Genomic DNA, 25,698 nt, shown 5'->3' with positions numbered 1-25,698 from the left:
TTCTTCCATGTGGGGAAGCTGTCTTTCCTGGAAAGGGCCTTTATTGACCCAGTTGGCTAGTGCCAGGTCCCATCCCTGGGACCAGCATGGCAAGGACAGGGTCCTGGAGAAGGGTCATGACCACCCCCACCACAGCATGGGGTTGACCTGGGAGAGGAGCCATCTACAGAAGGGAAGGAGAGGTGGTTCTCTGACCCTCCATCAGAACCTCCTGTAAAGGGCAGCATACAGCAGGTTCTGAATGCTAGAGCAGGTGGGAAGAGGCCTGGAAGCAGGTAAATTCTTGTCCCCTGCCCTGGGCCAGAGCCCCTATATGGAGTGAGGAGCTGAAGATGGTGGGCATGGGCTTGGTGCCCTGGAAGAGAGGCACTGACCTGTCTTCGTGAAGTCACAGTGATTCCCAGGTCATGACTGGCTGCACACACACAACCTGCTGAGCATATAGAATAACTAAGGGGCCTGAAACCAAGGCCAGACAAGAAGGAGCTCGCACCCTAGGGGCTAGGGTCATGATCTGACCCTGACTCTGGACTCATTCTTTCTCTCCTTTCCTCTCTCCCATGGGGGTCTTCAATAGAATAGATAAAAATTAAAAGAAGCAGTTCATTGTTGGATGAAACATCTCTCTTCAGACATGTTCATCAAGTTGGCTGCTGAGCTGAGACTTGTTGATAGATGGTATTTCTTCCGAGCCTCTTCTTGATCACTCTTGTGGTGACTTCCCAGTGTCTCCTCTATATCTGGTTTGTTTCTGCATTATTCCTACACCCATACCCCCAAACCAGCCCCCAGGGTATGCAGAGGCACGGTGGCTGAGAAGGACATTTCCCCATATGCTTTCTGCTCCTGTTTTCTTATTTAATATCTTACCACCCTCCTCAACTGGATTGTAAGCTCTGGCAGAAGGACAGCAACTGGAGTCTTTTATTCTCTGAGGAATTCCTAGTAGATGCTCAATAAATGTTGGATAGCTGGATGGGAGATGCCTAAATGCCAGGCCTAGCAGGTCAACAGGCTTACAGGGCAAGTGACCCCAGGCAAGTCCCTTGACCTGCCTCTGCCTGAGGTTCATGCCTGACTGATGGTTGCTCTTCCTAGGATGAGGTGAGGTATAAGGCTGGAGAAAGCAGCACCAGCCAGTTTGGTTTGAATTCTAGTCACAGCTACAGGGATGTTTGGTAATGAGGCACATGGATCCTTCCTCTGTGCATTGAGGGATGAGGTGGGTGGTGAGACAAGGGAGGGGCCTACATGAAACAGCATCTGATTGTCTTACTCTCATTCTAAGAAGTTTGCTAGTTGCTTTTGCGGGTGAGGGGGCCCAAGGGACTGCTTTAGAGGTCATGTTCTCTGCCATTCTTTGACCTTGAGACGTAACTGGCATCTTTTTATACAAGAAGGTTTATGGATGTGATGACGGGATGAAAGTGATTACAGATGTGATGAACAGGTACAACAGACATAAATGGGAGAGACTCATATCCCCAGGTGGCGTATGAGGTCTTCTATTGGGAAGTCACACCACAAGAAAACGTGCCCATTGATACCGAGTTAATTATTAATAAAAGGTGTCTCCTATTGTGTCATTGTGTTGGGCATGACGATACAGTGGCCCCAGGGTGCTCATGTCTGTTCGTGGAGCTTTTTACACCTACATGACACCTCGTTATTCTTCCATCTGTTTGACTGCCCACTGTTCCTTCTGATGCGCCTACAGTTCCTTTTTCTTGCCCAGTGACATATGAGCTGTGTGGGATCAGCAGAGTTCCTACGTGTCCTCAGGGCAGTGGAGGAGCTGGGGAGGCCTGCCAGAAGAAGCCGCATCTTCCAGCCCCAGGATGCTCCCTTACACCTAAGTCTGCCCGTAGCCCTCTTTTTGCTGTAACCTCACATTACAGAAATGGGGGTGGCAGCTCTCTGGGATCTCTCTTATAATGGCTAATCACATTCATGAGGACTCCACCCTCTTGACTGAATTACTCCCCAAGGCCCCTCCTCCAAATACCATCACACTGGCAGTTAGGATTTTAGCATGTGAATTTGGGGGAGCATGAACACTCAGCTTAGGCTTCCCAAATGGTGCAATGAATGGTAAAGAATCTACCTGCCAGCACAGGAGACCCAGGAGATGCAGGTTGGTCCCTGGGCCCAGAAGATCCCTGGAGTGGGTAATGGCAACCCACTCCAATATTCTTGCTGGGAAAATGCCATGGGCAGAGAATCCTGGTGGGCTACAGTCCATAGGGTCGCAAAGAGTTGGACATGACTGAGCACGTCTGAGCACAGCACAGCAAACACTCGGCTTATAGCAGTTCCAACAGGCCTTATCCGATGTGCTCTCAAATAAACCAGCAAACTGTGAGGACTCTGGGATGCTTAGGGACCCATGCCCCTCTGTCCCAGGGTCACTCGTATTATGTCTCCTTAGCTTCAGCTAAGTGGCCCAGATTCAAAGGGAGTGTACCCACAGGCATGGCCAAGGGGCCAGCACCTGGTACTGCTTAATGAAAGATCAGAATCAAGGACTGAGGGGTGCCACATGGCTGGAAGGGCTGGGTCATTAACATGCTGCCTTAGGACATGTACTTCCCCCCCCTTCTTTATTTTATTTTTAAATTAATTTATTTTAATTGGAGGCTAATTATGACATATACTTTTTATTGTCCTCTTGTTCTGGCACAAATTCTCCCCACCATGGTAAATTACCTTTGGACACTTGAGCTGTGTGTTAGCAGTTCCAGACCTTCCTAACTGTTAGGAAGAGAGTAGGTTTAGGACAAACTGAAGGGCTTCTTTAGTTGGTGAAGGGCCAGCTCTAGCTCTGTGGTTGTTGTTTCATCATAAGTAAGGAACGAAAATATGCTTATTGAAAAAAAAGTATCAATATATCTAGACATGATAGAAATATACATATATTTGTATACATATAGAATGTAGATAGTATGTAACATATGCTTATTGTAAATACATGTCAGTATCTACATATATATATGTATGGATTTATAAAACAATGTAGACAGTCACAGAAAAACAAGTGAAAATACTTCTTTACACCCCATTCTACCCATTCCCCAAAGGCACTTTTGGGGAATGTCCTTGTAGACATTTTTCTGTTCATTTACATAATAAAAATGCCTATATATTCGTATACTTATGGTTAATTTTTTCTTTCCATAAAAAGGATTATGTGAATATCCAGTGACTTGGTTTATTCATAAAAATCAAAGAATCTTTTATTATTTTTCATTCTTTTTAACCTTGACAGAATATTCCACTGTGGGTGTTACATTCTGTTCTGCTGATAAAAGATATTTAGGTCATTTCCCTTTTTTGTGTTATTATATACAGTGCTGCAGTGAATCTCTTTGGCCATATGTCTTAGTGATGGGAATTGATATTTTTGTTGAATAGATTCCAGGAGATAGAATAATAGGGTCATGGATAAAGTACATGTAACATTTTGGTGGTGACTGGCAAATACTCCTTCCTAAAAGTCCTTTCAACTTCCTCTCTCACCTGAAATATAGGGAAATGTAGGTTTCAAACCCAATACTGATATTATTGTTATAATGTGGATTTCTAATCTGATGGGATGGAAGGAATCCTATCCTATTGTTTCATTTGTATTTTTAAAGTATGTATAATATTGAACATTTTTTTGTATGTTTATTGCCCTGAGATTTATTTTTCTATAATTAGCCTGCTCATATCCTTTTTAATTTTTCAATTTTAGGAGATTTGTGCACTTTGAATATTAAATAGTTTGTTATATATGTTGTAAATATTTTCTTATTGGTGGATTGCTTAGCTTATACCTTTGTTTATAACATGTTTGCCAAAGGAAAACTTTAAATATTAGGAAAATTTGTAGAAGTAAGGGAATTTAAGTTGTTTTAGACTGGTGATTGAACCCTGTTTTAGCTATTGTTCAAATGTATGCATTTATATTATATGATGATTAAGAAGTTAAATGATTCATTGTTGTTGTTGTTCAGTTGCCAAGTCATGTTCAACTCTCTGCAACCCTATGAACTGCAGCACGCCAGGCTTCCCTGTCTTTCACTATCTCCCTGAGCTTGCTCAAATTTGAGTCAGTGGCCATCCAACCATCTTATTGTCTGTCATCCTCTTCTCCTCTTGCCCTCAATACCCGGCATCAGGATCTTTTCCAGTGTATCGGCTCTTCACACCAAGTGGCCAAAGTATTGGAGCTTCAGCTTCAGTGTCAGTCCTTCCAGTGAATATTCAGGGTTGATTTCCTTTAGGATTGACTGATTTGATCTCATTGCTGTACAAGGGACTCTCAAGAGTCTTCTCCAACACCACAGTTCAAAAACATCAATTCTTCAGCGCTCAGCGTTCTTTATGGCCCAGCTTTCACATCCGTATATGACTACTGGAAAAACCATAGCTTTGACTAGACAGACCTTTGTCGGTAAAGTGGTGTCTCTGCTTTTTAATACGCTGTCTAGGTTGGTCAGCTTTTCTTCTAAGGAACAAGCATCTTTTAATTTCATGGCTGCAGTCACTGTCCACAGTGATTTTGGAGCCCAAGAAGATAAAGTCTCTTGTTGTTTCCATTGTTTCCCCATCTGTTTGCCATGAAGTGATGGGACCAGATGCCATGATCTTAGTTTTTTTAATGTTGAGTTTTAAGTTTTTCACTCTCCTCTTTCACCTTCACCAAGAGGCTCATTAGTTCCTGTTCACTTTCTGCCATTAAAATGGTATCATTTGCATGTCTAAGGTTGGTGATATTTCTCCTCGCAATCTTGATTCCAGCTTGTGATTCATCCAGCCTGGCATTTCACGTGATGTACCCTGCATATAAGTTAAATAATCAGGATGACAATATGCATCCTTGATGTACTCCTTTCCCAATTTGGAACCAGTCTGTTGTTCCATGCCCAGTACTAACTGTTGCTTCTTGACCTGCATGCACATTTCTCAGGAGGCAGGTAAGGTGGTCAGATATTTACATCTTTTTAAGAATTTTCCACAGTTTGTGGTGATACACACAGTCAAAGGGTTTAGCATAGTCAGTGAAGCAGAAGTAGATTTTTTTGGAATTCCCTTGCTTTTTCTGTGATCCAGTGGATGTTGGCAATTTGATCTCTGGTTCTCCTGACTTTTCTAATTCCAACTTTTACATCTGAAAGTTCTCAGTTCACATACTGTTTGAAGTGTAGCTTGAAGGATTTTGAGCATAATCTTGCTAGCATGTGAAATGCATGCAATTGTGTGGTAATTTGAACATTTTGGGGCATTGCCTTTCTTTGGGATTGGAATGAAAACTGACATTTTCCAGTCCTGTAGCCACTACTGATTTGCTGACATATTGAGTCAAGTACTTTAACAGCATCATCTTTTAGGATTTGAAATAGTTCAACTGGAATTCCATCACCTCTACTAGCTTTGTTTGTAGTAATGGTTCCTAAGGCTCATTTGACTTCACACTTGGATGTCTGGCTGTAAGTGAGTGCCAGAGTGGTTATCTGGGTCACTAAGAACATTTTTTGTATAGTTCTTCTGTGTATTCTTGCTACCTCTTCTTCATCTCCTCTTAATGATTCATGGGCACACCTATTTTCACATATTCCCTCAGTTGGTGATGGTAAAAATACAACGATTATTATTGTAGGTAGTTCCAAATTGGGAACTCTTTGAAAGATTGAGTACTACTAACCTAGGAGATGGACTTACAGCTGCTTGTAAATAATTGATAAGATGTAAAAACCAGGACTCATTTGGTTGAAAGGAACAGAAGCTCAAGTGAGACTAGCTTAAGTAATAGGCAGACTTTCTTGGCTTACAGAACTGGGACATCGAATGGGCACTTCAGCTGCATCTGGACCCAGGGACCAGAGGGTGGATATCCTCAGATCTTCTTTCCTCTTTCTCTCTGATAATTCTCCTCATTTATTGCTCTGGCCACTGCAGGCAGAGGCTGTCCATGGAGGGACAAATGACTGGGGCAGCCCTGGGTTTCTGTTCTTAGATATCAGTGTCCAGGAGAAAAGGAGTCCCCTCTTCTTGTCTGTATTGTACTTGACATTGTGACTGGCAGTTCAGCTGAACCACATGGCAGGGAAGGAGTGGTTCCCCAACAGAAAGAGGGGTGCTGTCTGGACAAGCATAACAGATGGAGTGTCCATCCAGAACATCCAGAAGATGGGGGTGGAGGAGAACCTGGCCCTGGGACAGATGGGTGAGATTGAGATGTCTTCCCTCCAGCACATACACCTTGGGCAGTTGCCTCAGCCTTGCCTTGGGTCTGTGGCTATCTTCACTGTAAAATAATCTCTTGAGAATTAATGAGCAGATACCCATGCTTGGGCTCAGGGGGCCCCAGAGTACAAGGCAGATGGTATTAAATGAGATATGACAGACACATGTCTAGCACTTCATAGGCACTCGGTAGATAATGGCTTTCCACCTTAGTATTTACCAGAATTCAAAGGGTGTTCAGAACGGAGTAATCAGATTGCATGAAGTTAGTAAGTTCTTCCTTCACCACTGTGGGTGAGGCCCCCTCTCTCTGGGTGGCCCATCTGGTGTTGCATAGATAATTATTGACAAGGGGAGGAGGAGGGTGTTGAGAAGGAGGCAGGGCTTGGAGGGGACTCAAGACTTCCCTGGTAGTCCAGTGGTTAAGAATCCATCTTCCAGTGCAGGAGACATGGGTTCGATCCCTGATCAGGGAACTAAGATCCCAAAACTAGAGAGTCTGCACACTGCTATGAAGAGCCCATGTGCTACAACTAAGCCCCAATACAGCCAAATAAATAAGTATTTTTAAAAGATATTTATATATAATTATGGGCTTCCCAGGTGGCTCAGTGGGTAAAGAACCTGCCTGCAATGCAGGAGACACCAGAGATACGGGTTCAATTCCTAGGTTGGGAAGATCCCCTGGAGGAGGGCACAGCAACCCCCTCCAATATTCTTGCCTGGAGAATCCCATGGACAGAGAAACCTGGCAGGCTACAGTCCCTAGGTTGCAAAGAGTTGGACATGACTAAATGAGCACAGCACACATATATAATTATGCCTAATTTGTGTTGTACGGCAGAAAATGGCACAACATTGTCAAGCAGTTTTCCTTCAATTAAAAAATAAATTAAAAAAAAAATTTTTAAGAGTTCTTGAATGGGAAGCTGACATTTTGCTATTGATGCACTGAAGTCCAGCCTAATTCTGAGAGAGAGGTGAATTCCGGTGAAAATCTAGCTGCCCTCTGAGGTCCTCTAGCTGGCTTATGCCCTCCATGACCACATGTTTCCTGACCTACTTTGCTTTCCCTGCAGTCCACCTGATCCCAGTGTTGGCAACCAAGAATGGAGTGACCAGCAAGAATCGAAAGAGAATCATGCCTGACCCAGCAACGGAGCCCCCCATGATGGACCCGGTATATGAAGCCCTTTTGTACTGCAACATTCCAGGTGTGGCTGAGCGCAGCATGGAAGGTAGGCCTGCTGTGCAGCCCGACATGGTAGCATCTTCACACAACATCTAAGGAGCTAGACAGCCGGGCCTCCAATCCTACAGTCGCCACTGGGCTGTGCCCTTGAATGAGTTCCCAGGTCTTAGTTTCCTCATCTGTAAAATGGACATAACAAGCCATCCCTACTCACAGACAGGGCTGCTGGGACGAGTAAGTAACTGCTTTGAGCAGCATGAGGTGCATAAGAAGGCCTCCACCATTGTTTGCCGTCATCCTGATTTTCAGTGAGAATGAGCAGAAAGGTGGCCTTGAGGGGTTCTAGGGGGGTCACCCTCAGCTCAACTCTTTCCCAGGTGGGCTCTCTCAGGGCTTAGGACTCCCACATCATACCCTGCTGGTGTCTGGCATTAAAGGTGTAGGAAAATATGGTTTCTCTGTTGACTTCTGCTTTTCTGAAAGTATGTCAAAGAAGATGTTGAGTATTTATCTCTTTCTGCCCAGTCTTGTTTCACAAGAGAAAGATTTAAAGCAGAAGTCATGGTTTCCAGTACTTCCATGGGCCTCCCCCTGGTCTGTGGATGTGAGTGAGGCTACCTGAGCAATCTTGCCCCCACTTCACTGATCCTCCAGCCCCCAGCCACACCCCAAAGCCTCCCTGTGAGCGCTGGGACTCTGGGGCATAGGCAGCCCCCTTGCATTCCTCTGCCCTTCCTTGTGAGGGAGTCAGCAGGCCCCCCTCGCTCCAGCCCAGCAAGGCACCCTGCCCCAAGGGTCACCCCTCCCGGCCTCTGCAAGCTGAAAGGACAGACCCTTCCTGAGTGGCAACCAGGCAACGTGCTTTTCTCACGCAGGCCACGCTCCGCATCATTTTAAGCTGGTCTCTGTGCACGTGTTCATTCGACACGGGGACAGGTACCCACTGTACGCCATTCCCAAAACGAAGCGCCCGGAAATTGACTGCACTCTGGTGGCTAACAGGTAAATTGCACTTTTCTTAAAAGTCATTGAAAAGAATCTCTTTTCAGATCGAAAGAGTGACTGGAAAACTATTCAAAACAGGATGACAGGATGGGGGAGTGGCCTGCGCACATCCAGTGAGTACTGTTTGCCAGGATTTGGATCTTCAGAACGATCCTGCAGGTTAATCCCATTTCACAGTTGAGAGGACAGAGGCCCAGAGAGGTGAGGACAGAGGCCCAGAGAGGTGAAGACACCTGTCTGAGGCCACGCAGCAGATAAACTGAGATTTGAGCCCTGGCCAGTCTGCTACCTACAGTCTCCCTCCCTGCTGTTGTTTAGTTTAAGAAACAGTTGAGACACTCCCTGCACTGGGCCAGGAGTCCTCAGACCCTGGCGTGGCTGTTCCACTCAGGGCTGCAGGTATGTCCCTTACTCTGTCTGAGTCTCAGCCTTCTGTTTCTGAAATGGGGATGATGATGCTGACCATGCAGAGCTGGGGTGAGGAGTAATGGGATGAGAAAGCTGAATATCACCAGCTGCAAAGTCATTTACAGGGAAAGCATTACGTCAGGCTTTCCATTCTTCCCAGGAGGAGAGACGACCTGCTCTTGGGTGACAGCCTTTAGGATGAAAAATACTTGAAAAGAGAGCAGAAGTGTGCATGTGGAAATGGCATGGCTCTAAAGTGAGAGCCACGGTTAGCAGTAAAGCAGTGGGCCAGGTCTCAGCAGGTGTGTTGGGGTCTCCTTATCTCCCAGGCAGAGTTTAATGAATGAAGGGAGGAGATGGGGAAGTACTCCGTGGGGAAGGTGTTATGGTGATGGAATGCTGTGGGTACCAGCCTGGTGGGACCATTGCCCCCCAGCAGCCAGGGCTGTCCATTCACAGTAGACTGCAGTGTGAACCCAGGAGTTCCAGGCTAACCCTTTGCATCTCAGCCTTCTTACTGTCTAATATCACAGGGAAGAGGAAGTGAACCATTTTATGTAAAAACATCATGAAATACCACATGACTCTAGGCTTTCATTTCCTGCTGGAGGTCACAAAGCTCGAAGCCTAGGAATTTGTGTCTTCTCCTCTGTGTTCAACAAGCATGGATGCATGTCCTCATGTCCCACAGCCTGGAAAACCTCCTGGGTGGAGTCCAGCCCGTGTGCAGTCATTGGCTTTCTTCCTCGTCTCTAGCCCTCTGTGCAGCCTTTCCGCTGGGACCTTCTGCCCCTGCCCACCACTGCCTGCTGGCTCTTCACCCTTCAGGCCTTTGCACCTGTGGTTCGGCTTGCTGGTCCCCTCCTATAGCTCCTCCAAGACCCTCTGAGATGGCACCCCTTCTAGGAAACCTTTCCCACTGCGTTAGGAGAGCTCTGCTTGTATCAGGCACCACCACTGTCTCACTCAACCTGAAAAGAGGGATGTGCAGGAAGGGCCTCAGAACAAAATATTTAATGGCCAGACCTTAACTAGCCTTATGTTTAGGGCAGGGATAGAGGCCACTTGCTGTGCTGGGTGTTAACCCTTTAGTTACTGGGCTGGAGCATCCAGGGTGACGGGAGGGTGGCTAGGGGAAGTGGCTTCTCTCCTTCGGCACAGCAGAGGTTCAGTGTGTTAACAGCTGACTCAGTCTTGTCATTGTACAGGACTTTGAACAACCCAGGGACAGATGGACCGCTGGGCCTCTGAGCTGGCTGGACCCAGATCAGCCTCACAGGGTTTGTGGGAGGTACCCTGCTCCAGTGGGCAGCTCTTAGCTTCTGCTCGCCTTTCTCTGACTGGGCTTCAGAATCTCAGGTGGGACAATGGGTCTGCCCCCAGGCCAGTCAGCTGATGCTGGAGGCTCCTGGGCACCCTGAGGGCTCCGGGGACCACCTGGCTGTTCCCAGGGAAGGAGTCCATTTGGCAGGGCTGCTGGGCAGCAGGCTAGCCTCCTCCCTACCAGCAGGCTCTCCTCCCAGCGTCCTTGTTTCTGCCCTCCCACACCACTGGCTCTGCAGGGCATTGGGCCTTACTCCTTTTATATCACTGGTGCCCAGCCCGAGCCTGGTTGTTGGACTGGGTTGGTTGCAGAATGAATTCAGGAGCCCAGTAAGAATCACAGGTCATCATTGCCTCTCATGCATCTATCATAGTAGATTTGAGCCTCGGCTGTGAAATCCTGGTGAGGTCTAACTGTGGTGATGCAGAAAAGCGCAGAACCTGATCCCCACTGAGAATTTGAGCAATGGTGTTTCATTCACTGCAGCAGCCTGGAGTCTCCCAGGCCTGGCCTTTTCTCCTCTCCGAGTGGTTGTGGTCACAAGGCCAAGTCAGGCCCCAGGGCCCCTCGTTCTGCCAAGGCGATGGCAGGACCCGTGACGAGGCCACTTCTGCGGCTGCCACCTGAGCGGCGCAGTTCCCAGGAGCCAGCTGCCCCAGCCACTTCTGCGTCATTTCCTTTGGTCTTGACTTTTTGGCCTAGTTCTACTATTTCAGTCCACATTGTATATTTTTAGGAGCTACTCTCAGTCTTTTCTAGGGAGTGGATAGAAGGTGTGCTGTGTGTATGCTTAGTCACTCAGTCGTGTCCGATTCTGGGCGACCCTATGGACTGTAGCCCACCGGGCTTCTCTGTCTGTGGGGTTTTCCAGGCAAGAATACTGGAGTGGGTTGCGGTTTCCTTCTCCAAGGGGTCTTCCTGACCCAGGGATTGAACCTGCATCTCTCTCTTGTGTCTCGAACGTTGCAGGCAGGCTCTTTACCCACTGAGCCATCAAGGAAGGTCTATTTTAGTCCACATTCTGTATTTTTAGGAGCTACTTTCAATCTTTTCTAGAAAGTGGATATAATATACATGTTTAATTAATTAATGGCATTTAATGAATTGCATCTTTTATAACAATAAATGTTGATGGTGATTGCAGCCATGAAATTAAAAGACTCTTACTCCTTGGAAGAAAAGTTATGACCAACCTAGATAGCATATTGAAAAGCAGAGATATTACTTTGCCGACTAAGGTCCGTCTAGTCAAGGCTATGGTTTTTCCTGTGGTCATGTATGGATGTGAGAGTTGGACTGTGAAGAAAGCTGAGCCCCGAAGAATTGATGCTTTTGGACTGTGGTGTTGGAGAAGACTCTTGAGAGTCCCTTGGACTGCAAGGAGATCCAACCAGTCCATTGTGAAGGAGATCAGCCGTGGAATTTCTTTGGAAGGAATGATGCTAAAGCTGGAACTCCAGTACTTTGGCCACCTCATGCGAAGAGTTGACTCATTGGAAAAGACTCTGATGCTGGGAGGGATTGGGGGCAGGAGGAGAAGGGGATGACAGAGGATGAGATGGCTGGATGGCATCACTGACTCGATGGACACGAGTCTGAGTGAACTCCGGGAGATGGTGATGGACAGGGAGGCCTGGCATGCTGCGATTCATGGGGTCGCAAAGAGTCGGACACGACTGAGTGACTGAACTGAACTGTCATTATAAACACACGTTTAGCGTAAGAGTGAGGAGGTGTTCTAGCAAAGGGGACCCACCTGGGACTCTTCGTCCCCTGGGACTGTGGATCTGGGTCACCAGCTGGGCCTGCTGCGTTCCCAGGTGCCAGTTCATCTTCACGAATTATTAATTTTATAGCCTCCTCTGAGGCAGAGCATTCTGAAGTGCGCCCATTACTCCCATCTGGTGAAGGAGACTTCTGGGCTGGCAGATGGGGGTGCACCGAGCTGAAACAGCAGGGGCCAGACACCCCAATGTTTCCCTTTACAAGGACACCTCCCCTGACTCTCAGAGTCTTTATAGTGGAAGCTGCCTCTTCATGAGTAGTTGTGGGGCTCAGGAACATTGTCCTGCAGGGAGGTGGAGGTCGATTCAAGAGTTCAGCATGTAGACGGTAGCTGAAGCTGTGATCTTGAATGGTATCACACACAGAGGCTGTGGGATGATGAACGGGCCAAAACCAGAGCCCTGAGAGCACCAGCCAATTATAGCACAGAGAGAAAGAAGGGTCCCTGAAGGAGATAGAGGAGTTGCAAACAGGAAGAAGGCAAGAGAGTGATGTTATAGGAGCTGAGGAAGGAGAGTTTCAGGAAGGGGGAATGGGGGAGGTAATCCCATCAAATAGAGCAAAAAGGCCCAGAAAATCAAAGACTGGGAAAAGTATATTAAGTTTATCTTTTTAGCATTGTACTTTATTAATAATATAAAATAATAAATTCTTTAATTGGCATAAACTGTAAAAATCTGTGGCATGAACTTGTTCTGGTTTCCAGCCATGCAAGCTTTTTTGAATTGCTTTTTTGAATAACAGTGTCACTGGTCTTATACTTCTCTCTGCTTGTCTTACTAGTCTTTGCAGAACTCAGTAATTGCTCAAATGATGGCTAAAGCACAATACATTTTCTTATATATGTGTGGTTTAGCCTCAGGGCTTCTGTCTAGAGCTTTGTGGAATAAATAGGTGTGAAAATGTATATAAAATGTAATTAAGAACTCTGAAGCAAATAGTTTGAAGGCTTAAGATGGTAGCACTGCTGGCTGTTTCTATTTTCAGTGTGAAAGTAGATTTCCAATGAAAATACAATAACATGGGTATTTCCTGAAGAAAAATTCATCATCACAGATACAGTCATTTCTGTGCATGCTGTTATAATAAAGAGAACCAAGGAGAATTCTCTGATGGGCCAGCGGTTAGGACTCAGTGCTTTTACTGCCATGGGCCCAGGTTTGGTCCCTGGTCAGATAACTAAGATCCTGCAAGCTGCGTAGCATGGCCAGAAAATAAAAATACAGGAAGCCCTCTACATATGAACCTTTAAGTTTCGAATTTTTGAAGACGTGAACGTGTGTTCGCATGTCCAGTCGTATAAGTTAGTTCACATGTCTGCTGTACATTGTCATGTGTGTGCAACCTGTACAAGTGGTTGTGCTTTTGTGTACTTTATAGTATTATATAGAGTACAGTAGTACAGTAGCTTTATTTCAAGCCCAGGATGTCTGGAATCAAGAGTAAAAGCAGTGGTGATGTAGCTGGTACTATCTTACTTTTCAAGGTACTGTATGGTAAGATTAAAACTCTTTATTTTTTGCATTTGTTTTTATGTATTATTTGTGTGAAAAGTATTATAAACCTATTTAAGTACATACTATATAGCTGATTGTATTAGTTGACTTCTTAGGCTAACTTTGTTGGGCTTATGAATGTGCTGTCAGAATAGAACTCATTCGTATGTAGGGGACTTACTGTAAAAAATAAAAAGGGGAGCCAGGAATGCCTTGCCTTAAATAACAGCAGTTTATCTCTTGCATGAAGGTCTGAGATGAGTATTCCAGGTTGTATAATTTTACTTTACCCAATCATTCAGGGCCCCAGGTTCCTTCCAAGTTGTTGCTCCCACCATGCCCTAGAGATGTGTACTCGACTGAACCTGGATTGCTGCCCTAGGGATCGTGGCCAGAGGGAAGGAAGAGAATGTGAAGGGGGCAGACCCGTGATCTGAAAGCCTAAACACAGATTGGCATACATCCTTCCATTCCACTGGCAAATACTTAGTCATGTGACTCTACTTACCACTAGGATCTCAAAAATGGGATCTAACCAAGTTCCCAAGAAGCAGAGAATAGTTTTTAGTCTCTAACTGTTAAAGAAAAACCAGAGCTGAAGAACAGATAAAGCAGTAAAAACCGATCTTATTGAGGAGTTAATACAATAGGGATAGAACTGAGCTCAGTTCCAGATAGAGCATAGACAAGGGGGGCTTTTTAGCCAAGGAGCAGGGTGGGAGTCAGTGGAGGGAGAGTTACCATGAGGACACATCAGAGTGAAGGGGTTCCAGTTAACTGACTCCACAGGATTCCTGATGAAAGCAGAGCAGGGTGACCAGATACCACTGGGGTTGAGGAATTTGATCAGGTGTCAGGTGATCAGATACCAAGAGTGGGAGATTCTGGGCTTCCCTAGTGGTCCAGTAGTAAAGAATCTGCCTGCCGATACAGGAGACATGGGTTTGATCCCTGATCAGGGAACTAAGATCCCACATGCCTCAGGGCAGCTAAGCCCATGCACCACAACTACTGAGCCTGTGTAACTGGAGCCTGCGCTCTGCAACGAGAGAAGTCACCTTAAAGAGAAGCCCTCACGCTGTAACTAGAGAGAAGCCTGCATAGCAACAAAGACCCAGCACAGTAGAAAAAAAAAAAAAAAAAAAAGAGTGTGAGATTCTGGCTAAACTGGCTTTAGCAGGATTTTTGCTACACATGGGCATTGCAAAGACAGGTATAAATCCAAAGATCAAGGCCTGGTTGGGAAGAGGGTTCAGAGGAGACTAAAATTTGACCAAAGAGAGTCTGTCATATAAGTAAGGCTCCCTTACAACTGCCTTTATTTTTAATATTTCCATCGAAATCTGGATATTTTAATAAACTATGGGAACTTTCTATATTCGTTGCTACAGATTATAGAAGGCTTGGACTTTTCCTGAAGTATCTAAGTGTGGGGCACTTCCCAGTTGAATTCATTTACATGTGTTTTTGAGGTATCTGCTGTGTGCTAGGGACCCTCTCACTCCAGGCATGGAGCAGTATATGAGCTGATCTTGAGAGGCTGTGTGGTGGCCTCGGCTGTGATGGCTTGAAGCAAGAATCTCAGTTCCCCTATCAGGGTTTGAACCTAGGCTGCTGCTGTTGTCTGCTTTGAAGGAAGAATTCAGCAAAGAGATGAAAAGTAGTGAGACAGCTAAAATGTTTATTAAGAGAGAATATATGTGCAGAGGAAGCATGGGCTGGCTCAGAGAGAGAGACACAGAGTCCTGTGCTTTTGGAGGCAGTTCTTCTGGGTTTCCTCTGGCTAGTCATCTTGCTTTGTCTGGCTTTAAGTCCATAATTGGTCTGGCTAAAGGCCTCCCATGTGTGCACATCCATCTTTTAGCCAGGATAGATTGCAGTGCACAGGTCTCAAGGAAGTTGACAGAACATATTATGGTCTAGCACCTCCTCTCCCAAGGATCCTTTCTTTGCATGCATAGTTTGGGGGTCTCTGACCTCAAGAAAGAGAAATATGTGGTCTCTTTATCTTTTATCCAAGCAGGACTCCACTTCCTCTTGCTCTTGCCATTATCTTTGTCTTGAAATATCTGTCCTCAGGAGACAGATTCCAGCTGCTCAGTCTGGGGCCCATATACCTCCTGCCTCAGGACCCGATCAGTCAGATCCAGGACAGGCCCAAGGACTCAGGTTACCTGGTCCTCTTCCTGATTAAAAGACTCAGTCTTTTGTTATATTATCCATAAGTGAAATTTTTCTTTCATGAATTGTCATTTTCCTATATCAAAAACAGGTTTTCATGAATACATTTAGATATTAATACATCATTAAGCAATCAGATTCCCTGAAAACTTGGGACCTCCCAGCAAACACTTTCAGTGGGGAAATTTCATTTCTAAAATTGGTAGCAAAGCTTTCTCGGATCCTCAAACATCACCAACCTGAAATAATGGCCTGGAGCAAAATATTTGACTCCTGTTGATAGATAGCCTTTGTTTATGTGGATTCGTTTCGGCAGCCTCATTATCAGTCTGGACATTTTATTTCCCAGTTTGCAAATATATATGTGTTTCAGCCTCAGGGAAAATAACATATTCTGTTTTTACGGAAAGCCATAATGTCTTGTAGCAATACAGGGTGATTTATTAGACTATATACTGTATGTCAGGATTAGCATTCTCTAAAACATATTTTTGTAATGGGTTTTTTTTTTAGCTTTATGTTTTCGAAAGATAATAAACCCATTTTGGCAGCCATTGTAAAAGCATTGCCAAAGTTAATTAGGTTTTCAGACAGCAGGGGTCTGCCATTAAACAATTTATCTTTGCTTCTTTTCATGCTGCTTTAGTTTAGTTGGGAACTACTCTATCTGTCCACCTCTGTTCAGCTGGACAATGTATAAACAGTCAAAGGCCATTTCATTATTGAAGGGAAAGGTGTGTATACTCATAGGTCATCTCATTATTCAGAGAAAATGTATGTATATATTCATAGGTCATTTCATTATTCAGGGAAATTGTGTATTTGTGATGAGACTGATAAATCTTGATTTACCACATGTGACTTCATGGCAGAAATATAAATAATATCATAAACTTCATAAGATCTCATAAATAACCTGTTTTTTTCCCCACTCCTCATTATCACCCCACATGCAATGAGATACCATATGTGCAAAATGCATAGTGAGCTGTAGAGATATGGGTTGTCCTGATCAGTTAATTTTCTTCACAAGAGATTTTCCAGAGGTCACGTAAGTTAAGGATTAAAGGTTACCCCAGTGAAAGTTGGGTTGCCTTTTCTAGGAGGAAGAGGGAGCATGTGGAAAGTCTTGGAAGGGTGCAAGAACAAGTGTGGGGTACAGAAGGCAGATGCTATGTGTGGCCAGAGAACAGCACTGGGGAGCCCTGGGCCTGAGTCAGGCAGGGCCAGAGTAGGCTAATGACCACATGAGGCTCCTTGGAAAGGTGGCGCTGTGGGGAGCGGCGACAGGGCTGCCTCCTATGTTGACCTCACTGTCTGTGAAGAAGGCAAGATTAGGCTGCAGGAAGGTCAAGGAGGAGCCCATGCCATCTAGACAAAAGCTCCCTGAGCCAAAACCTATTCAGGGATGCAGGGATAGGAGAGAGGAGCAGAGCAGCCCAGGAGGGCACATGGGCAAGGGCAGGGGAGGAAGAAATCGAGGACAACCGCCAGCCGAGGCTTGGCTGCCTGGTAAGGTCGGTGGCCTCCTGGAGAGGGGGAGACAGGAGTGGTACGGGCTGGGGAACAGAGTGTGTGAGGTCAGCGCTAACCCCCACAGGGCTTGAGAAGGATGGGCACTCTGGGAGATGGCAGGGGCTCGGGCTGGCCTTAGCCTACGGAGCGGGGGTTTTATATGTAGGTGTCAGCAGGCGAGTAATTATGAGATTGGAATGTACTATTATTGCAGGTGAGAAAGGGCATGGCTCACTTGGGATACTGCTTGTTGCAGCTGAAATTGTTGTGGACTTTTTCAGAGCACGTTGACCGCTAACTCTCTGTGTTGTTTCCTTAGGAAGCCATATCACTCTAAACTGGAGGCTTTTGTGAATCACATGTCAAAAGGACCTGGAGCCTCTTTCGAAAGCCCCTTGCACTCACTGCCTCTTTACTCCAGTCACCAGCTGTGTGAGATGGGAGAGCTCACACAGACAGGTAAGTACATCGACCATTCTTCCACTTTCTTCCACCCCCTCCCACGTGTGGTGGACGCATGCAGCGGGGCCTCAGGTGAGATGCTGTGGGCTCGGGGTGAGTCAGCACTAGTACCTGAAGCAGCTGTGAGCCCACCAAGGTATCTCATTAAACATTTCTTTTTAAAAATATATTTATGATTTTTTGTTGCACTGGGTCTTCATTGCTGTGTGCAGGCTTTCTCTAGTTGGAACAACTGGGGGCCACTCTTCGTTGCAGTGCACTGGCTTCTCATTTCAGTGACTTTTCTCATGTGTGGGCTCAGTAGTCGTGGAGCACAGGCTTAGTTGATCTAAGGCATGTGGGATCTTCCCGGATCAAACAAGGATCAAACCCATGTCCCCTGCTTTGGCAGGTGGATTCCTATACGCTGCTCCAACCAGGGAAGTCCCGTCTGATTTCTAAATATTAAAAATAGCCTTTTCTCTTATTCTTAAACATATATATATATATTCATGGAAAAGAAAGTAGGAATAACAATTAAGCAAAAGGAAGACGAATCTAAAGCACTCGTAATCTCACCAAAGAAATTAATAACCTTTAGTGTTAATATCTGTATGCGGTCATGGGTATGCAGACACACACTCATTCTCACAAGTTGCATCTTCCTGAGCACTATTTTGTAGCCCACTTTTTCACTTAATATATTGTGACAATCTTTCCCTACCAATAAGTGTTCCTCAACAACATAATTTCTGATAGCTGCATGTTCTTCCCCTATGGATAGGCCATGATGTATGTAACCAGTCCCATGTTCTTAGATACTTAAGACAAAACAGCTAAAAGGTTTTAATGCCCCAGATCTGAGGGACATGCATATGGTAGAGCCCCACCACACGTGGAGCCTGCAAGTGTGTTCTTCACAAAAGCCATCTCTCCCTCTGCACCCCTGTTCATACCACTGAGCAGCCAGTACACTGTCAGCATAGGTTGGTGAGTTAACTGTGGGTTGGGACGAGAAAGAACTGGTGCCCCCAAGAGGTACCAGCTTTCTACTTCTTCAGTCTGAGACCTCAGAGGACCTTTGTGTGGTCACTGGTCTTTCTGGAGGAATCAGGATGACCTATAGGCCATATTCTGTTTCTTGATCCACCAGCATCTTAGGACCTCAGCTTTGATAGAAAGAAGATCCATCAAACCCCATTGGGTTCCCCATGTTTTGAAAACTATTATTATTGGAGAGAATGATAGTAAGTGACCAAGTGGGGCAAGATGAAGGCTGTGGAGATCTAGCCTTGAATAAGGAGTTTTGGCAAAAGCTTTTGCTAACCAGTTCCACATGTGCAAGCTCTGCATTGGTTTAAAACAGGAGTCCTGGGATTTCCCTTCTGGTCCATGGCTAAGACTCTGTGCCCACAATGCAGGGGGCCCGGGTTCAGTCCCTGAACAGGGAACTCTACCCCACATGCCACAGCTGAAGATCTTGTATGCTGCACCCAAGACCTGGAGCAGCCAAATGAATAAATATTTTAAAAACAAATAAATAAAAATAGAGGAGTCCTCCTACCAGAACCAGAGCCCCCTTTTATTAACAAGTATTTTGTGGTGCTCCCTGAACTATCCCAAAGTGAAATTCAAATATAACCGTTCTATATACATAATTTTACAAAACAGTTATATTAGGTATCCTACCTGTAATATGAAGTAGAAACAAAAGGAAATTATATTATTATGTAATTGTATATATCTCAGTATAAATGTTTGAGCACACCTTGGTTAGAAAAGAAAATGAAGTAATCCATTGCTTGCACGTAAGTGTAGATGGGTGTGGTGACAGCTACAAATGCAGACTGATCAAAGGATGTGCACTGATGACTCTTAATACCCCACGTATCAGGACATGATTTATTTGACAAATGTGATCAAAACAAAATACAGATGTCCCTTAATTTATTTCTGGAAAATTCAGTAGATGTTAATGTTGTGCAAAAAAAGTTTTGAAATTGAAGTATTAAAACTTCAAGGATTAAAGTATTAAAACTTGAAGGATTTTCACATATGGGAATGTCTTGTACATTCAAAAGTTTTTCGGAACAGAGAACAGTTCCTTGTGAAGACTGTCCAGCCCTTGGCCCCCACCCACAGGGGTCAGCAATGTTCCTCCCCGTGTTACTGTGTCAACCCAAACCCTCCCTGAGTGCAGAACTGTGCTTGCTGAGAACCACTGGTGGTGAGTAACAGAAACCAACTCAAGCCAAAAAAAAAAAGGACATTTATTATAAAGACTGAGGATGACTCACAGACTCTAAGGACAAAAATATGACGAGGCCTCCAGAGACTGGTCCCTGCTGTTATGGTTTTGCTGTGTGTCTGTCGATGGAGACAGTCCTGGCCACATATAGAGATGAACTTACACGTTCATGTTCTTGAGAGAATCTTATGGTGTCCTTGAGGGTCAGTGTGCATCAGCTGGCTGGGAGGTCAGGGTAATTGCATCAAGTAGTTTATTCACTCCCATCTTTCTTTCCAACTGACCTATTATCATCAGTGGTTTTCAAATTAGCCTTGCCCTAGAAATCTTATTTGTGGTAGTTTGCTCCTATTCCCTTGGTCTCTTTTAATGGTCATTTTTAGCTGTTTGAAATTTTGCATCGCTGTTAGAATTATCATTTATAAGTGGCACACTTAGGGGACCTCACAGGAACCATGTAAGATGCAGTTGACCATCAGTGTCTACTCTGTCCCAGATGCTTTAGCAGCTGCCATGTGTAGGGGAGGAGGGCAACTGGGTGGCACAGCGCATGGAAGCCCCTGAGGGTGCTGCTGCAAGCTGCAGGTTCCTACAGAATAAACACAGGCTTTGGAGTAAACAGACCTATGAAGTGCGGCATGTAACACATTCCCGACAGAGCTGGTGGCAAGTTGCATTTGACAGTGTGTGTAAAGCGCTGAGCACAGTTCTAGCACATGTTACGCTCAGCAAATGCCTCAGAAGTCCAGCAGCCTGTGTGAACAGGAGGGAATGATTAATTCCACCTGGGGGAGAAAGAGGAGGCCAGAAAAGGAATTATAGTATTGGAGTCGGGATGAGGATTTCACTGGGAAGAGAAAGGGAAGGACAGGAGCCGGGTTGTGAAGATGCAAGTTGTGTTTGGAGAGGAGACACCCTGAATGGGTAATATTTCGGCATGAACATGTAGGGAGGAGGTGATGTGAGCCGTGAGTAAGAGCACAGGTGGGGCCCACAGGGGAGCTGGAGTTCTGCCTCGGCCACTTCTTAACTGTGAGTGGCTTGGGCCTCAGTTTCCTTCTGCTTTCTTTGTTGGGTTTTTGTGAGGATTAAAGGAGAAAGGCCTGGTGCGTGGTAAACGTAGGCAGCCTCAGAATGCAGGGTAGGCCCAGAAGGAACTGGGGGCCAGACACAGATTCTGGGTGTTGGCCCCTCTGTGCAAGTCACTTGGAAACGCTAAGACCTGTCCCAGCCCAGATCTCTGAGGGGACCCTGCTCTCCATACTCTTCATTCAGAATAGGATCTAGATAGCCTTCATGTTCCCGCCCACCCCCTCACCCAAGCTGTTCCCCTTCCTGGGCCAACACTGTTCCCTCTGTCCCACACATTTCAGCCTGAAGTTGTCTTGTCTTGTGGTTGGGCTTTTCAGACCAGTCGGGCATCTGAATAAGTGGCATCACTGGTCACAGGGCCTGCCTGTGGTTTACACTCTCAGGGAACTCAGATCTCACACTGAAAGGCCATCCCAACGCCCTGTTGGCTGGAGAGTGAGCTTGCTCTTATCTTGGATTGCCTTCTCCTACTTGAAGATAAGGTTTCTTCAGTGTTTATTTTTGGTTGTTTTTTTTTTAATTGTACTGTGGCATAGTTCCTGTGTGTATTTCAAAACTGTAACTACTAAAGTGAAAGTGAAGTCGCTCAGTCATGTCCAACTCTTTGCGACCCGTGGACTCTAGCCTACCAAGCTCCTCCATCCATGGGATTCTCCAGGCAAGAATACTGGAGTGGGGTGCCATTTCCTTCTCCAGGAACTACTAAAGGGAAACTTAAAATTTATGCTGCTACCCATGTTCTATCACCACCCCCCATCTCTGTGCCCCTCTCACCCCCAGATAACCATCATGTGCCTTTCCAAAGTTTCTTTATACAAAACACAGGCAGCTACATAACGTTCTTATTTTTCCCCTCATTTTAATTTAAAAGGAGCATAGTAAACACGCTGTTCTGCAGTTTGCTCTCTTTTTTTTCCCCCAAATATTCCATCTAGGTACGTGGGAGATCATTCCGTATCTGTGCAGGGAGAGTATCCTTACTCAGGTAAAGGGCAGGACTGGGCAGAATGGACCCAGAAGGTGAGCAGAGAGCCTTGGGCTGGGAGAATAGGGAGTATGGAATGAAGAAGGGAACTGGGCAGCCAGGATTTGACTTGTTCTCCTTGCCTGACTGATTTCTGTGAGCTCCCAGGCACTCTGAGGAATGATGTGTCCCTGGTCAGGAGGGAGAAAGCTCTCCTTAGGCTCCGTTACCTCCTGCACCTCCACCAGCAGGCTGGTCTTACCTGTGAGCCCCACCAGTCACAACCCTCTTCCAGAGAAGGGATCGAGGCAGACAGATGGTCCCTGTACTCCCTGGAAAGGCGTGGGTCCAGAGGACAGGGCCCCACTCTGCTCATCCCTTTGTGTGTAATCCCTTCACATGCTGGTGGGAGCCCCTTCTGGAGGGTCCCTTGCAGTGGGGGCCGGGCTCGAGGATATAACCATACAGTGTCTGAAGCCTTCCAGCATTAAGCGAGCCTCAACTCCCATGGCTGTCCCTTTCACTGAGCTGGTAGTGAGGCAAGTGTGTGGCACTCTTGTGTTTCAGGGGTCGTGCAGCACCTGCAGAACGGCCAGCTGCTGAGGGACATCTACCTGAAGAAACACAAGCTCCTGCCGAGTGACTGGGCTGCAGAGCAGCTTCACTTAGAGACCACCGGCAAGAGCCGGACGCTGCAGAGTGGGCTGGCTCTGCTCTATGGCTTTCTGCCAGATTTTGACTGGAAGAAGGTTTATTTCAGGCACCAGCCCAGTGCTCTGTTCTGCTCTGGGAACTGCTACTGCCCACTGAGGAACCAGTACCTGGAGAAGGAGCAGCGTCGGCAGTACCTATTACGTCTGAATAACAGGCAGCTGGAAAGGACCTATGAGGAGATGGCCCGGATCGTGGACATCCCCACCAAGCAGCTCCGGGCTGCCAACCCCATCGACTCCCTGCTCTGCCTCTTCTGCCACAATGTCAGCTTCCCCTGCACCAAGAACGGCTGTATCACCATGGACCACTTCAAGGTGATCAAGACGCATCAGATAGAGGACGAGAGGGAGAGGCAGGAGAAGAAGCTGTACCTGGGGTACGCGCTCCTGGGCGCCCACCCCATCCTGAACCAAACCGTCAGCCGCATGCAGCAGACAGCAGAGGGCAAGAAGGAAGGGCTCTTCACTCTCTACTCTGCTCATGACGTTACTCTGGCCCCGATTCTCAGTGCCTTGGGCCTTACAGGAGCCAGATTCCCACGGTTTGCGGCCAGGTTGGTCTTTGAGCTCTGGCAGGACAGGGAGAAACCCCGTGAGCACTCCGTCCGGATCCTCTATGACGGTGTTGACATCACATTCTACACTTCATTCTGCCAGGACCACCACAGGAGGTCTCCCAAGCCCATGTGTCCCCTCGAAAATTTAGTCCGCTTCATCAAAAAGGACATGTTTGTGGCCCTGGGTGGTGGTAGTACCAATTATTATGAAGCATGTCACAAGGAAGGATTCTAAAAGGCGCACGATGCAGCGCTGAGAATCGACGCCAGTCCAAAAGGATGCGGAACGTCCACTTCTCGTTCTGTCGGCTGCTAAAGTTACAAGGTGGTTTGCAAAGGCCAGAAATCATGCTTGGGGCCCACGTGGATTTGGGGTTGAACGGGGAGTATGTTACTGTAATTGGGTACGTGAGTAACTTGAGACATAGTGGTCAGTTCACAGAGAAAGGAAGGTACTTTATTCCAGCTAGACTTTACTTGGATGCCAGAATAATATTTCAGTGCCCAAAGTTGCCAATTCAAATGTGTATTCTTTTGATCTGCCTTGGTACCGTGTGATGGAATCAGCAAATCTCAGCCAAACCACCTCTTCATCTGGGACAACCTCACCTTGTCCTTGTTCAGTGAATGGTTTCCTGAAGTGATTCATTGAAAACAGGGGTGGGCAACCTTTTTCCATAAAGGGCCAGATAGTAAATATTATAGACTTTGGACCGAAAGGCCACCTATAGCACCTGTCACAGCTGCTCGATGCTGCTCTTGTAACATGAAGGCAACCACAGATGACCCTTGGATGAGTTAAGTGTGGCTGTCAAAGGCCACACAAAAGAGGCAGTGGGCCAGCTGTGGCCTGAGGGCTGTAGTTTGCTGACCCCCATTCTAAGAACCAGGCTGTACTACAATTGCACTTTCAGCACTTTTGAGAGAACCAGTTGAATACCCAGAATTATTCAGTGGTGCCTCCAGTAACATCTGCTAGAAACACAGAATCTGGTCTGTATCTGACATGATAACAAAACTTGAGGGGAAACAAACATTGAACCAGAATGAATCATAAAAAAATTATTAGAATAATACTTGATGTTCATGATGATTGTGGTATAAGATAGTTTCGAGTATGTCTTCAATATTTGTCTGCTGTAGTCTATTTGCTGTACATGCTGAAATTTTTGTATTCCATTTAGTATTTTTATAGTCTAGGAAAATATTTTCTAAGACCAGTTTTAGATGTGCTCTTATTCCTATGAAATATTCAATTTACTGTATCTGCTTGGTGGTTAGAAGGGAACTAGAAGCTGAATTCAGGCACTTTCTCCCAATAAAACTAATGATGGCTCCTTCCCTTTGACAAGCAGTAGAATTGGATCGATTTTTAGACCATTTTCGTCAGTTTCAAATGGTAAATTCAAATTGATTTTTAAATAAGTTTTTGGAAGAACTTTGTTACTAGATAGTTAAATAATATTTATAAGGTATTTTATATATTAGAAGCAATTATAATTAAATCTGTGATTTCTGCCTAAAATGGTGCTAGTTCTGTGCAAAGAAATGTAAAGTGAGATTCTCCAATGTCGTTGCCATTCCAGCCTTTTTTGTCTGTTTTTGTCCAGTGTTTCATTTAAATACATCTGTTTCTATTAATAAATTTTTGAAGAATACTCATACATGTAACTCATGGTTTATAAGTCACTGTTTCTTTTCAAGTGAGTTTTAACTGTCTTATCTTTTAATAAATAAAAGCATTTTAAATTAGAAAACCCTACAGTGCACATGGGGAAGGGAGGCCCTGTGTGACTAGCAACGGGCCAAGCCAGGCCTGCTAGGGTGACTGGAAGGGACAGAGTCCTGCCCTGGGCCACAGAGGGGCTACAGCTTCCTTCTCTGACAGCAGCGGCAGGACTTGGTGGTCAAGGGTGTGTCACAGCTGTTGGCCTTGGACTGGGTGACAGTGTATCTCCAAGTCTTCTTTTATTGCTGAAAATCGTGTGTTGTTGTTCAGTCAGTAAGTTGTGTTCAACTCTTTGTGACCCCATGGACTGCAGCATGCCAGGCTTCCCTGTCCTTCACTATCTCCCAGAGTTGGCTCAACCTCATGTCCCTGGAGTTGGTGATGCCATCCAACCATCTCATTCTCTGTCGTCTCTTCCTCCTCCCCTCAATCTTTCTCAGCATCAGGGTCTTTTCCAGTAAGTCGGCTCTTATCAGGTAGCCAAAGTATTAGAGCTTCAGCTTCAGCATCAGTCCTACAATAAATAGTCAGGGTTGATTTCCTTTAGGATTGACTGGTTTGATCTCCTTGCTGTGTGTTGTCTTTTGAATATTTAAAGCCTATGCAAGTTTTTTTTTTTTTGCTCCCACTCGCAATCTATCTGAATCAGAACTGCTAAACACAGCTTGAAGATTTTAAAGTAAAGGTGAATCAGAAGATATTTGAAAAATCAATTTTGCAACATCTGTTTTGGGAAAGGTGGATATTTTGCATAAGAGCCAATATTAAAAGTGCAGAGGTTTTGCCTCCTAAGACATTGGGTATGCTGCTGCTGCTGGTG

The 25,698-nt window shown here is 45.7% G+C and overlaps 1 protein-coding gene across 5 annotated transcripts in view; it reads left to right on the top strand.

Moving 5' to 3' along the window:
• Positions 1 to 24,820, top strand: part of PXYLP1 (2-phosphoxylose phosphatase 1) — an 88,480-nt gene extending 63,660 nt beyond the window's left edge. For all 5 annotated transcript variants that reach the window (XM_069563755.1, XM_069563740.1, XM_069563770.1 and 2 more), the window contains 4 exons: positions 7,308 to 7,466; positions 8,296 to 8,422; positions 17,454 to 17,593; positions 22,447 to 24,820. In XM_069563755.1, the coding sequence (XP_069419856.1) occupies positions 7,308 to 7,466; positions 8,296 to 8,422; positions 17,454 to 17,593; positions 22,447 to 23,384 (1,364 nt within the window). In that variant the 3' untranslated portion in view covers positions 23,385 to 24,820. The remainder of the gene's footprint in view (positions 1 to 7,307; positions 7,467 to 8,295; positions 8,423 to 17,453; positions 17,594 to 22,446) is intronic.
• Positions 24,821 to 25,698: the final 878 nt, after the last annotated feature.

Source organism: Ovis canadensis, chromosome 1 (genome assembly GCF_042477335.2).
Source record: "Ovis canadensis isolate MfBH-ARS-UI-01 breed Bighorn chromosome 1, ARS-UI_OviCan_v2, whole genome shotgun sequence".
Classification (NCBI taxonomy): Eukaryota; Metazoa; Chordata; class Mammalia; order Artiodactyla; family Bovidae; genus Ovis; species Ovis canadensis.
Note: the sequence above shows the minus strand (reverse complement) of the source record. Positions and strands in the feature narration are given on the sequence as shown.